General features: G+C 46.4%; 1 protein-coding gene across 1 annotated transcript in view; it reads left to right on the top strand.

The window, feature by feature from the left end:
• Window positions 1-14,355, top strand: part of LOC128826339 (butyrophilin subfamily 3 member A1-like) — a 68,719-nt gene that overhangs the window by 31,532 nt on the left and 22,832 nt on the right. The window contains exons 9-11 of the mRNA XM_054009586.1: window positions 1,374-1,394; window positions 3,577-3,597; window positions 10,807-10,827. Of these exons, the coding sequence (XP_053865561.1) occupies window positions 1,374-1,394; window positions 3,577-3,597; window positions 10,807-10,827 (63 nt within the window). The remainder of the gene's footprint in view (window positions 1-1,373; window positions 1,395-3,576; window positions 3,598-10,806; window positions 10,828-14,355) is intronic.

The raw sequence follows: 14,355 nt of genomic DNA, 5'->3' as shown, positions 1-14,355 counted from the left end.
CTCCTCTCTCCTGCTCTGATCTTGGTTGCGGGTTGCTAAGTGCTTCCCTGCTCCCCACTCGCCCTGCAGTGCCCCCGCCCTGGCAGCCTCTGTGACCCCTGCTGCCCACTCACCCTGCAGCCCCCGCCCCTGCAGCCTCTGTGACCCCAGCTCCCCACTTGTCCTACAGCCTCTGCACCCCCCACCTGCCCTGCCGCTGCGCCCCCTGCCCCTGCAACCTCTGTGACCCCTGCTCCTCACTCACCATGCAGCCCCACCGCCCCTGCAGCCTCTGTGACCCCTGCTCCCAACTCACCCAGCAACCCGTGTACCCCCCGCCCATGCAGGCTCTGCGCCCCTGCCTGCCCTTCCCCTGCAGCCTCTGTGACCCCTGCTCCCCACTCGCCCTACAGCCTCTGCGCCCCCCGCAAGCCCTTCCCCTGCGCCCCCCTGCCCTTGCAGCCTCTGTGACCCCTGCTCCTCACTGGCCCTGCAGCCCCTGCACCCTCCCTCCCCTTCAGCCTCTGTGACCCGTGCTCCTTACTTGCCCTGCAGCCCCTGCAGCTCCCTACCCCTGCAGCCTCTGCACCCCCCGCCTGCCCTGCCACTGCAACTCCCCACCCCTGCAATCTCTGTGACCCCTGCTCCTCACTCGCCCTGCACCCCCCCGCCCGTGCAGCCTCTGTGCCCCCACCTGCTGCTACCCTGCTCACTCGGCAGCCTCTGCCTGCTGGGGGCTTCAGACGATCAGCAGCGCGGGTCCCTGCAGCTCCGGCTGCATCTTCTTTCCTGCCGCCGAGCACGTTCCCCGGCCTATCTGTCCCCGCCAGAAACAGCTCCCGTGGTGCCGGGTTCCAAGCTGCGCGGGGCAACAGGGCCACAGGAAGGGTCCCCCCACTGCGAGGGAAGCCTGAACCCGCCCCGTTCCACGCCTGATGATTGTAGCTGGGGCAGTTGGGCTGCGCTGCGGACCCGGCGTATGGTGCTGGGCGGAAACTGGCTTATGCCTCCCTATTTCCCCGGACATGTCCGGCTCTTTGGAAATTCCCCCCAGACGGGGATTTGAGCACCAAAAAGCCGGACATGTCCGGGGAAATCCGGACGTATGGTAACCCTAGCAGATCCCATATGAGCAGAGGAGCGTAGTTTATCAAAGTCAACTTTTGGCCATAAAGCTTCTTCTTAAATGTATTAATGAAAGAATATAACCTTCTCTATCTACTACGTAGCAGGCCAGGAATGGGGCTAACCCACGGATTGAATAGCTAGCTCACTGCTTGTGGCCAATATTTATGCTAATCAACAAAGAAACGATCTGATTCACCCGCTTCAATTCATATGTCAATGGACATACACTGAACTGTTTCCTTCTCCTCCCCATTCTTCTTTTGCAGAAAAACTCCAGGAGGAAAAGGGTGAGTTTCCCTACTTCATTCAATAATTACAATTGACTGACCAAACTATGTGTGCCATTATTGGTTCCAACAACATCAACTGCATAAGGGACTCTATCATTGCATGCCCCGTGGATATGGGAAGTGGGGGTCTGTGTAGATTACTCTGGATTCGTGGTTTGTCTTCGAGCTGAGACCTCACTTTGCTAAGAAAGTCAGAGGGGCAGGGGTTGAAGGGCAGTCGGGTATGATAGGGAAAACATCCACGTGCTACAGGAACTGAACGTATCCATTGAATGAAAAAGCTCTGACTGGGGAGTGGCAGGACAGAGTTGCTAGTGCTGTGCCTAACCTTGTAGTAATTGAGGCCATGCAGACACTCCACCCTGTGCCTCCGGGATGGAGGGAGAATTGTCCTCCCCAAAGAGCTTCCCCCAAACTGGGAAACCACATCCTGTTCAGAGCACCCAGTGTAGGCTCTTGGACAATTTCTCTGCAAAGAAGGGCTAATATTGACACAGGAATGTGAGCTAGAGCAGGAAATAGAACCTAGATACTCTGTCTTCTGGTCTGGTGTATTCACTATGAGAGGAAGGTGTTGGCAGAAACTTTCCATGGGAATGTGTCTATTTCAGGTGGAAAAAACCTTTCTGGATGAAAAAGAGAACAAGAGAGAAGCAAATGCATCTCAGTAGAGTCGAAAGTTTCTATTTCCTCTGAATTGAAAGGAATATTCTGATTTTTCACTTCAAAAGGAAGGAGACATTGTTAAGTTTCGATTCAGTGACCCAATCATGTGGGAGTAGTGTAGGCACGGACACAAACTTTTTGATATCCTTGGGGATGCTGGACAACCTTTCTGCCCCAGGCCCTGCCTCTCATAACCCGCTTCCCTTAAGGCCCCACCCTTGCCCGCTCTAACTCTGCCTCTTCCTGCCTTGTTCCCCCCTCCCAAGAGTGCCCCACCCTCATTCCACCTCTTCCTTCCTCATCTCCTCCCCCCCCCCACCAGCGCCTTCTGCTCGGCAGAAGAGCTGATCAGTGGTTGGCAGGAGGCGCTACGGTGGAGGGGGAGGTGCTCATTGGTGGGGCCTGCCTGTGAGTGCAATTTCTGTCTCAGTAAAAGTGTACCCCTTTCACTGGAGCTCACACAAGCCCTTCAGTAGGAAAGTGTTCGCTAGGCCCCAAACCAGAGGGCATGGGGATGATCTTAATTAGGACTCTAGGAGTTATATTAGTTCAGCATTCGGCTCTGTTGCTGGAATACTGAGTGCAATTCCGGTGTCCCCAACTGAAGAAAGAACTTGTCAAACTGGAGAAGGTTCAGAGAAGAGCACCAGAATGATTAAAGGATTAGATAATATTTTTTCTAGTGATAGACTCAAAGAGATCAATCTATTTAGGTCACCAAAGAAACATGGTGACTTGATTACAATCTACACATATGTAGATAGAGAACATATATATGATAATGGGCTCTTTAGTCTAGCAAAATCCAATGGCTGGAAACTGAAACTAGGAAACTCAGAGTAGAATTTCTTCAGTTGGGGACACTGGAACTGCACTCAGTATTCCAGCAACAGAGCCAATACTGAGCTAATATAAAAGATATGTTTTCTTCTTTTTTAGGAGAATTGGAAAAGACAATAAGTAAGTCTGTTTTTGATAGAGCAGATTACTTGGCTAATTTTGTCAATAACGTATAAGAGCACTTGCTGGTTCTGAGCTGTGCTGCTCATACATTGTTGAAATTTAAATAGACTCACCCACTACTTGTTTGTATTCTCCACGAACCATAACACTCTTCTAGAGATACATTACAAAAGGCAATGTATACGTTGAAAAGACTCTGCATTGAAATAAGCAAATGGAATACAGCACCTCATGTAAATGGTGTTACTGCTGCTTTCATACCAGATCCCATATGAGCAGAGGAGCGTAGTGTTTCATATTCATCTTTCCCTAATTACTTGTGGCCATGAAGCTTCTTCTTAAATGTATTAATGCAAAAATATAACCTTCTCTATCTACTACGTAGCAGGCCAGGAATGGGGCTAGCCCAGGGATTGAATAGCGAGCTCACTACCTATGGCCAATATTTATCCTAATCAAGAGAGAAAGGGTCTCATTCACCCTCTCCAATTCATAAGTCAATGGACATACACTGAACTGTTTTCTTCTCCTCCCCGTTGTTCTTTTGCAGAAAAACTCCAGGAGGAAAAGGGTGAGTTTGCCTACATTACTCAATACTTACAGTTGACTGACCAAAGTATTGTTTCCAACAATTTCAACTGCACAAGGGACGTTATCATTGCATACCCCGTTGATATGGGAAGTGGAGGGTATATATAGATTACTGTGGAATAGTGGTACGTGATCGAGCTGAGACCTCACTTTGGAAAGAAAGTCAGAGGGGCAGGGGTTCAAGGGCAGTCGGGTATGAGAGAAAAAACATCCACGCACTAGAGGAACTATACATATCCGTTCAATCAAAAAGCTCTGGATGGGAAGTGTGGCTCTTTGACAATTTCCCTGCAAAGGAATTGCTGATAGTCACACAGGAATGTTTGTTAGAGAAGGAAATAGAGCGTAGGTATTCTGTCTTCTGATCCTGTGCATTCAATATGAGAGCAAGGTGTTGGCATGACTTTCCATGGGAATATGTTTATTTCACGTGAAAAAATACAGTTTAGAATAAAAAAAGAACAAGAAAGAAGCAAAAGTATCTCAGTAGAGTCAAAAATTTCTATTTCCTCCGTAATAAAAAGGAATATTCTGATTTTTCACCTCAAAATAAAGGAGACATTTTTAAGGTTTGATTAAGTTACAAAATAATGTGGGGGCAGTGTAGGCACAGGTGCCAACTTTTTGATTTCCTTGTGGGTATTTGACCACCTCTCTGCCCCAGGCCCTACCCCTACTATACCCCTTCCTTCAATGCCCCACCCCTGCCCCACCAGTTCCCGCTCGCACTCTTCCTCTTCTGGCGCTGCTCCACCCCCTCTCACAACAGTGCCCCACTCTCATTCCACCTCTTCCTTCCTTACCTCCTTCCCCCACCCAGCGCCTCCTGACCTCTGCAGAAGAGCTGATCAGTGGCGGGCAGGAGACGCTAGGGTGGAGGGGGAGGAGCTGATTGATGGTGTTTGCTGGTGAGTGCAATTTCTGCCTCAGAAAAACTATCCCCCGTTCACTCAAGCTCACACAAGCCCTTCAGTAGGAAAGTGTTTGTTAGGCCCCAAACCAGAGGGCATGGGGATGATCTCAATTAGGACTCTAGGGGTTATATTAGCTCAGTATTCGGCTCTGTTGCTGGAACACTGAGTGCAGTTCCGGTGTCCCCAACTGAAGAAAGAAGTTGTCGAACTGGAGAAGGTTCATAGAAGAGCACCAGAAGGATTAAAGGATTAGATAACATGTGTTATAGTGTTAAAGTGATAGACTCAAAGAGCTCAATCTATTTAGCTCACCAAAGAAAAGGGGTGACTTGATTACACTCTTCACGTATGTAGATAGAGAACATATATGTGATAATGGGCTCTTTGGTCTTGAAAAATCCAACGGCTGGAAACTGAAACAAGGAAAGTCAAACTAGAAATAAGATATACATTTTAAGCGTGATGGTGATTAGCCTTTCAAACAATTTACAGAGGGTAGTGGTGCATCCTCCATCACTGGAATTTTTTCTCAAGGTACTGCTCTAATGCAAACATGAATTGTTTGGGAGAAATTCTCTGGCCCGTGTTATAGCTGATGAGAGTGTTTCCTTCTGGCCTTAGACAGTGTGATGTTCATTGTGTCACTTGATCCCTCACAGCTATTCTCCAATAAGTACAACTCTTGATATTTTAACAATTAGTTATCTTTGTTCTTGGCCATATTATTACAAAAGGTGCTATTGTTATCTTTAAATATTTATTTTTCTTTTTTAGGAGAATTGGAAAAGACAATAAGTAAGTCTGTGTCCTTGTTCTTCCGTGTGCTCTACTCCAGTTTTTGATAGAGCCAATTTCTTGGCTAATTTTGTCAATAACGTATATGAGCACTTGCTGGTTCTGAGCAGTGTTGACATTTAAATAGACTCAACCACTACTTGTTTATATTCTCCAAGAACCATAACACTCTTGCAGAGACACACTAAAAAAGACAATGAACACATTGAAAGGACTCTGCATTGAAATAAGCAAAGGGAATTCAGCTCAGGATGTAAATGGTGTTACTGCTCCTTTCATAGCAGATCCCAGGGTTACCATATTTCAACACTGAAAAAAGAGGACACTCCACGGGGGTCTGGCCCTGCCCCAACTTTTCCTCTTCCCCACCCCCAGCCCCGCCCCAACTCCGCCCCAGCCCCGTCCCAACCCCGCCCCTTCCCCAAAGCGCCTGCCCCAACTCTGCCCCCTCCTCTTAACACCCTGCATTCCCCCTCCTCCCTCCTGCTCTGATCGTGGTTCGGGGTTGCTAAGTGCTTCCCTGCTCCCCACTCGCCCTGCAGTCCCCCCGCCCTGCAGCCTCTGTGACCCCTGCTCCCCAGCCACCCTGCAGGCCCTGCACCCCCCGCCCCTACAGCTTTTGCGCCCCCCACCTGCCCTGCCCCTGCCCCCCTCTGCCCCTGCAGCCTCTGTGACCCCTGCTCCTCACTCACCCTGCAGCCCATGCACCCCCCCGCCCCTACGGCCTCTGTGATCCCTGCTCCCAACTCGCCCGGCCGCCACTGCACCCCCCTGCACCTGCAGCCTCTGTGATCCCTGCTCCTCACTCGCCCTTCCCCCCCTGTCCCTACAGCCTCTGTGCCCCTGCCTGCCCTGCTCCCCTGCTCACCCGGCAGCCTCTGCCTGCTGGGGGCTTCAGACGCTCAGCAGGGCGGGTCCCTGCAGCTCCGGCTGCAGCTTCCTTCCTGCCGCTGAGCACGTTCCCTGGCCTGTCTGTCCCCACTGGAAACAGCTCCCGCGGCACTGGGTTCCAAGCTGCGCGGGGCAACGTGGCCACAGGAAAGGTCCCCCAGTGGTCGGGGGGTCCCCTCCCGTGAGGGAAGCCCGAGCCCCCCCCGTTTCCCGCCTGAGCATTGTAGCTCGGGCAGCTTGGCTGCGCTGTGGACCAGGTGGATCGTGCTTCTGCTTAAACGTATTAATGCAAGAATATAACCTTCTCTACTACGTAGCAGGCCAGGAAATGGGGCTAGCCCACGGATTGAGTAACTAGCTCACTACCAATGGCCAATATATATTTTAATCAACAAAGAAATGATCTGATTAACACTCTTCAATTAATATGTCAATGGACATACACTGAACTGTTTCCTTCTCCTCCCCATTCCTCTTTTGCAGAAGAACTCCAGGAGGAAAAGGGTGAGTTTGCCTACTTTACTCAATACTTCCAGTTGACTGACTGTGTGCCATTATTGGTTCCAACAATTTCAACTGCACAGGGGATGCTGTCATTGCATGCCCTGTGGATATGGGAAGTGGAGGGTATATATAGATTACTCTGGATTCGTGGTTTGTCATCGAGCTGAGACCTCACTTTGTAAAGAAAGTCAGAGGGGCAGGGGTTCAAAAGCAGTCGGGTATGATAGGGAAAACATCCACGTGCTACAGGAACTGAACATATCCATTGAATCAAAAAGTTCTGGCTGGGGAGAGTGGCAGGACCGAGTTGCTAGTGCTGTGCCTAACCTTGTAGTAATTGAGGCCATGCAGACACTCCACCCTGTGCCTCCGGGATGGAGGGAGAATTGTCCTCCCCAAAGAGCTTCCCCCAAACTGGGAAACCACATCCTGTTCAGAGCACCCAGTGTAGGCTCTTTGACAATTTCCCTGCAAAGAAGGGCTAATATTGACACAGGAATGTGTGCTAGAGCAGGAAATAGAACCTAGATACTCTGTCTCCTGGTCCGGTGTATTCACTATGAGAGGAAGGTGGTGACAGAAACTTTCCATGGGAATCAAGTATCAGGGGGTAGCCGTGTTAGTCTGTATCTACAAAAACAACAAGGAGTCTGGTGGCACCTTAAAGACTAACAGATTTATTTGGGCATAAGCTTTCGTGAGTAAGAAGTGAGGTTTTTACTCACGAAAGCTTATGCCCAAATAAATCTGTTAGTCTTTAAGGTGCCACCAGACTCCTTGTTGTTTTTCCATGGGAATGTGTCTATTTCAGGTGGGAAAAAAAAATTTTGGATGAAAAAAAAGAAAAAGAAAGAAGCAAAATTATCTCAGTATAATATACAGTTTCTATTGCCTCTGAATTGAAAAGGAATATTCTGAATTTTCACCTCAAAATAAAGGAGACATTTTTAAGGTTCGGTTCAGTGACCGAATCATGTAGAGTGAGTGTAGGCACAGGAAACAACTTTTTGATTTCTTTGGGGACGCTGGACAAGCTTTCTGGCTCAGGCCCTGCCTCTCATAACCCCCTTCCCTTAATGCCCCACCCTTGCCCGCTCTAACTCTGCCTCTTCCTGCCTTGTTCCCCCCTCCCAAGATTGCCACACCCTCATTCCACCTCTTCCTTCCTCATCTCCTCCCCCTGCAGCACCTTGTGCTTGGCAGAAGACCTGATCAGTGGTTGGCAGGAGGTGCTGTGGTGGAGGGGGAGGAGCTCATTGGTGGCCCCTGACTGTGGGTGCAATTTCTGTCTCAGAAAAAGTGTCCCCCTTTTACTGGGGCTCACCCACGCCCTTCAGTAGGAAAGTGTTCGCTAGGCCCCAAACCAGAGGGCATGGGGATAATCTTAATTAGGAATCTAGGAGTTGTATTAGCTCAGTATTTGGTTCTGTTGCTGGAATACTGAGTGCAGTTCCGGTGTCCCCAACTGAAGAAAGAAGTTGTCAAACTGGAGAGGGTTCATAGAAGAGCACCAGAATGATTAAAGGATTAGATAACATGTGTTATAGTGATAGACTCAAATAGCTCAATTTTAAGCTCACCAAAGAAAAGGGGTGACTTGATTAAACTCTATACGTATGTAGATAGAGAACATATAAGTGATAATGGCCTCTTTAGTTTAGGATTGAATGGTCTAGCAAAATCGAGTGTGTGGAAACTGAAACTAGGAAAGTCAGACTAGAAATAATGTATACATTTTTAAGAGTGAGGGTGATTAGCCATTGTTACAATCTACAAGGGGTTGTGGTGCATCCTCCATCACTGGAAATTTTTTCTCCAGGTATTGCTCTAATGAAAACATGAATTGTTTGGGGGAAGTTCTCTTGACATTGTTATAGATGATGAGAGTGCTTCCTTCCAGCCATAGACAACATGATTTTCTGTGTGTCACTTGATCCCTTGCAGCTATTCTCCAATAAGTACAGCTTTTGATATTTTAACTATTAGATATCTTTGTTCTTGGCCATATTATTACAAAAGGTACTATTGGTGTCTTCAAATATTTTTTTTCTTTTTTGGGGGACTTTGAAAAAGAGAATGAGTAAGTCTGTGTCCTTTTTCTTCCATGTGCTCTACTGCTGTGTCGGAGTCTTGTACAATGAAAAGAAAAATCAAAGAGTTATTAGACTTCACCCCGCTTTCCTGTTTTGATAGAGCAGGAACTGAGAAATTGTTAAGGTTCGATTCAGTTACGAAATAATGTGGGGGGAGTGTAGGCACAGGTGCCAACTTTTTGATTTTCTCACGGGTACTTGACCACCTCTCTGCCCCAGGCCCTGCCCCTATTTTACCCCTTCCCTCAAGGCCCCACCCCCACCCGCTCTCACTTTCCCTCTTCCTGCCCTGTTCTTCCCCTACCCAAAGTGCCCCACCCTCGTTCGGCCTCTTCCTTCCTTGGCTCCTCCGGGCCAGCACCTCCTGGCCTCTGCAGAAGAGCTGATCAGTTGCAGACGGGGGACACTAGGGTGGAGGGGGAGGAGCTGATTGGTAGTGTCTGCTGCTGAGTGCAATTTCAGTTCCAGAAAAACTGTTCCCCGTTCACTGGAGCTCACAGAATCCCTTCAGTAGGAAAGTGTATGCTAGACCCCAAAATAGAGGGTATGATGGTGATCTTAATTATGACTACAACGGTTATATTAGCTCTGTATTGGGCTGTGTTGCTGTAATACTGAGTGCAGTTCCGGTGTCCCCAACTGAAGAAAGAAGTTGTCAAACTGGAGAGGTTTCATAGAAGAGCACCAGAATGATTAAAGGATTAGATAACATGTGTTATAGTGATAGACTCAAAGAGCTCAATCTGTTTAGCTCACCAAAGAAAAGAGGTGACTTGATTACATTCTACACGTATGTAGACAGAGAACAAATATGTGATAATGGGCTCTTTAGTCTAGCAGAGAATGGTCTAGCAAAATCCAATGGCTGGAAAATGAAACTAGGAAAGTCACACTAGAAATTAGGTATAAATTTTTAAGAGTGATGGTGATTAGCCTTTCTAACAATTTACAGGAGGTTGTGGTGAATCTTCAATCACTGGAAATTTGTTCTCAAGTTACTGCTCTAATGCAAACAGGAATTGTTTGGGGGAAGTTCTCTGGACCATGTTATAGATGATGAGAGTGCTTCCTTCAGGCCTTAGATACTATGATGTTCTCTGTGTCACTTGATCCCTCACAGGTATTCTCCAATAAGTACAGATTTTGATAATTTAATTATTAGTTATCTTTGTTCTTGGCCATATTATTACAAAAGATGCTGTTGCAATCTTTAAATGTTTATTTTTCTTTTTTAGGAGAATTGGAAAAGACAATAAGTAAGTCTGTTTCCTTGTTCTTCCGTGTGCTCTACTCCAGTTTTTGGCTAATTTTGTCAATAGTAGAATTTCTTCAGTTGGGGACACTGGAACTGCACTCAGTATTCCAGCAACAGAGCCAATACTGAGCTAATATAAAAGATATGTTTTCTTCTTTTTTAGGAGAATTGGAAAAGACCATAAGTAAGTCTGTTTTTGATAGAGCAGATTACTTGGCTAATTTTGTCAATAAAGTATAAGAGCACTTGCTGGTTCTTAGCAGTGCTGCTCATACATTGTTGAAATTTAAATAGACTCACTCACTATTTGTTTGTATACTCCAAGAACCATAACACTCTTCTAGAGATACATTACAAAAGGCAATGTATACGTTGAAAAGACTCCGCATTGAAATAAGCAAATGGAATACAGCACCTCATGTAAATGGTGTTACTGCTGCTTTCATACCAGATCCCATATGAGCAGAGGAGCGTAGTGTTTCATATTCATCTTTCCCTAATTACTTGTGGCCATGAAGCTTCTTCTTAAATGTATTAATGCAAAAATATAACCTTCTCTATCTACTACGTAGCAGGCCAGGAATGGGGCTAGCCCAGGGATTGAATATCTAGCTCACTACCTATGGCCAATATTTATCCTAATCAAGAGAGAAAGGATCTCATTCACCCTCTCCAATTCATAAGTCAATGGACATACACTGAACTGTTTTCTTCTCCTCCCCGTTGTTCTTTTGCAGAAAAACTCCAGGAGGAAAAGGGTGAGTTTGCCTACATTACTCAATACTTACAGTTGACTGACCAAAGTATTGTTTCCAACAATTTCAACTGCACAAGGGACGCTATCATTGCATACCCCGTTGATATGGGAAGTGGAGGGTATATATAGATTACTGTGGAATAGTCGTACGTGATCGAGCTGAGACCTCACTTTGGAAAGAAAGTCAGAGGGGCAGAGGTTCAAGGGCAGTCGGGTATGAGAGAAAAAACATCCACGCACTAGAGGAACTGTACATATCCGTTCAATGAAAAAGCTCTGGATGGGAAGTGTGGCAGGACCAAATTGCTAGTGCTGTGCCTAACCTTGTAGTAACTGAGGCCATGCAGACACTCCATCCTGTGCGTCCGGGATGGAGGGAGAATTGTCCTCCCCAAAGAGCTTCCCCGAAACTGGGAACCAACATCCTCTGCAGAGCACCCAGTGTAGACTCTTGGACAATTTCTCTGCAAAGGAAGTGCGAATATTGACACAGGAATGTGAGCTAGAGCAGGAAATAGAACCTAGATACTCTGTTTTCTGGTCCGGTGTATTCACGATGAGAGGAAGGTGTTGGGAGAAACTTTCCATGGGAAAGTGTCTATTTCACGTGGAAAAAAAATATTTGGATGAAAACAAAGAAAAATAAAGAAGCAAAAGCATCTTAGTAGAGTCAAAAGTTTCTATTTCCTCCGTATTAAAAAGGAATATTCTGATTTTTCACCTCAAAATAAAGGAGACATTTTTAAGGTTCGATTAAGATATGAAATAATGTGGGAGCAGTGTAGGCACAGGTGCCAACTTTATGATTTCCTTGTGGGTACTTGACCACCTTTCTGTCCCAGGCCCTACCCCTTCTATACCCCTTCCCTCAAGGCCCCACCCCTGCCCCACCTGTTCCCGCTCCCACTCTTCCTCTTCTGTCCCTGCTCCACCCCCTCTCGCAAGAGTGCCCCGCCCTTGTTCCACCTCTTCCTTCCTTAGCTCCTCCCCCCCAGCGCCTCCTGTCCTCTGCAGAAGAGCTGATCAGTGGCGGGGAGAAGACGCTAGTGTGGAGGGGGAGGAGATGATTGATGGGGCCTGCCTGGGAGTGCAATTTCTGTCTCAGAAAAAATGTCCCCCGTTCACTGGAGCTCACACAAACCCTTCAGTAGGAAAGTGTTTGCACGGCCCCAAACCAGAGGGCATGGGGATGATCTTAATTAGGACTCTAGGGGTTATATTAGCCCAGTATTTGGCTGTGTTGCTGCAATACTGAGTGCAGTTCCGGTGTCCCCAACTGAAAAAAAGAAGTTGTCAAACTGGAGAGGTTTCATAGAAGAGCACCAGAATGATTAAAGGATTAGATAACGTGTTATAGTGATAGACTCAAAGAGCTCAATCTGTTTAGTTCACCAAAGAAAAGGGGTGACTTGATTACACTCTACACGTATGTAGATAGAGAACATATATGTGATAATGGGCTCTTTAGTCTAGCAGAGAATGGTCTAGCAAAATCCAATGGCTAGAAACTGAAACTAGGAAAGTCAGACTAGAAATAATATATAAATTTTTAAGAGTGATGGTGATTAGCCTTTCTAACAATTTACAGGGGGTTGTGGTGAATCTTCAATCACTGGAAATTTTTTCTCAAGGTACTGCTCTAATGCAGACATGAACTGTTTGGGGAAAGTTCTCTGGCCCATGAAATAGATGATGAGAGTCCTTCCTTCGGGCCTCAGACAGTATGATGTTCATTGTGTCACTTCCTCACAGCTATTCTCCAATAAATAGAGCTTTTGATATTTTAACTATTAGTTACCTTTGTTCTTGGCCATATTATTACAAAAGGTGCTACTGTAATCTTTAAATATTTTTTTTCTTTTTTAGGAGAATTGGAAAAGGCAATAAGTAAGTCTGTGGCCTTGTTCTTCCGTGTACTCTACTCCTGTTTTTGATAGAGCAGATTACTTGGATAATTTTGTCAATAACGTATATGAGCACTTGCTGGTTCTGAGCAGTGCTGCTCATACATTGTTAACATTTAAATAGACTCACCCACTACTTGTTTGTATTCTCCAAGAACCATAACACTCTTGCAGAGACACATTACGAAAGCAATGTACACATTGAAAAGACTCTGCACTGAAAGAAGCAAATGGAATACCGCACATGATGTAAATGGTGTTACTGCTCCTTTCATAGCAGATCCCATATTAGCAGAGGAGCGTAGTGATTCATATTCACCTTTTGCTAATTGCTTGTGGGCATGAAGCTTCTTCTTATATGTATTAATGCAAGTATATACTCTCCTCTATCTACTACATAGCAGGCCAGGAATGGGGCTAGCCCACAAATTGAATAGCTAGCTCACTACCTATGGCCAATATTTATGCTAATCAAGAAAGAAAGGATCTAATTCACCCTCTTCAATTCATAAGTCAATGGACATACACTGAACTGTTTTCTCCTCCTCCCCATTGTTCTTTTGCAGAGGAACCCCATGAACAAATGGGTGAGTTTGCCTATTTTAATAAATACTTACAGTCAACTAACTAAACTTTGTATGCCCTGTATTGGATGCAACAACTTCACCAGCATTAGGGACACTCTCATTGCGTGCCCGATGAACCTGGAAAGTGGGGGGTCTGTTTAGATTACTATTGAATTGTGGTATGTCATCAAGCTGAGACCTCACCAGCACTTTCCAAAGAAAGTCAACGGGACAGGGGTTCAAGGGCAGTCGGGCATGTGAGAAAAAACATCCACGTGCTACAGGAACTGAACAATATCCATTGAATGAAAAAGATCTGGATTGAGAGTGTAGAAGGACCGAGTTGCCAGTGCTGTGCCTGACGTTGTTGTAACTGAGGCCATGCAGACACTCTACCCTATGCCTCAGGGAGGGAGGGAGAACTGTCCTCTCCAAAGAGCTTCCCCGAAACTGGGAACTCACATCCAGTGCAGAGCACCCAGTGTAGGCTCTTTGACAATTTCCCTGCAAAGGAAGTGCGAATATTGAAACAGGAATGTGTGCTAGAGCAGGAAATATAATCTAGATACTCTGTCTTCTGCTCTGGTGTATTCACGTTGAGAGGAAGGTGTTGGGAGAAACTTTCCATGGGAAAGTGTCTATTTCACGTGGAAAAAAAATATTTCGATGAAAACAAAGAAAAATAAAGAAGCAAAAGCATCTCAGTAGAGTCAAAAGTTTCTATTTCCTCCGTATTAAAAAGGAATATTCTTATTTTTCACCTCAAAATAAAGGAGACATTTTTAAGGTTCGATTAAGATATGAAATAATGTGGGAGCAGTGTAGGCACAGGTGCCAACTTTATGATTTCCTTGTGGGTACTTGACCACCTTTCTGTCCCAGGCCCTACCCCTTCTATACCCCTTCCCTCAAGGCCCCACCCCTACCCCACCTGTTCCCGCTCCCACTCTTCCTCTTCTGTCCCTGCTCCACCCCCTCTCGCAAGAGTGCCCCGCCCTTGTTCCACCTCTTCCTTCCTTAGCTCCTCCCCCCCAGCGCCTCCTGTCCTCTGCAGAAGAG

This window comes from Malaclemys terrapin, chromosome 20 (genome assembly GCF_027887155.1).
Source record: "Malaclemys terrapin pileata isolate rMalTer1 chromosome 20, rMalTer1.hap1, whole genome shotgun sequence".
NCBI classification, from domain to species: Eukaryota; Metazoa; Chordata; order Testudines; family Emydidae; genus Malaclemys; species Malaclemys terrapin.
The sequence above is the reverse complement of the archived record's forward strand: the minus strand, read 5'-3'. Positions and strand labels throughout refer to the sequence as shown.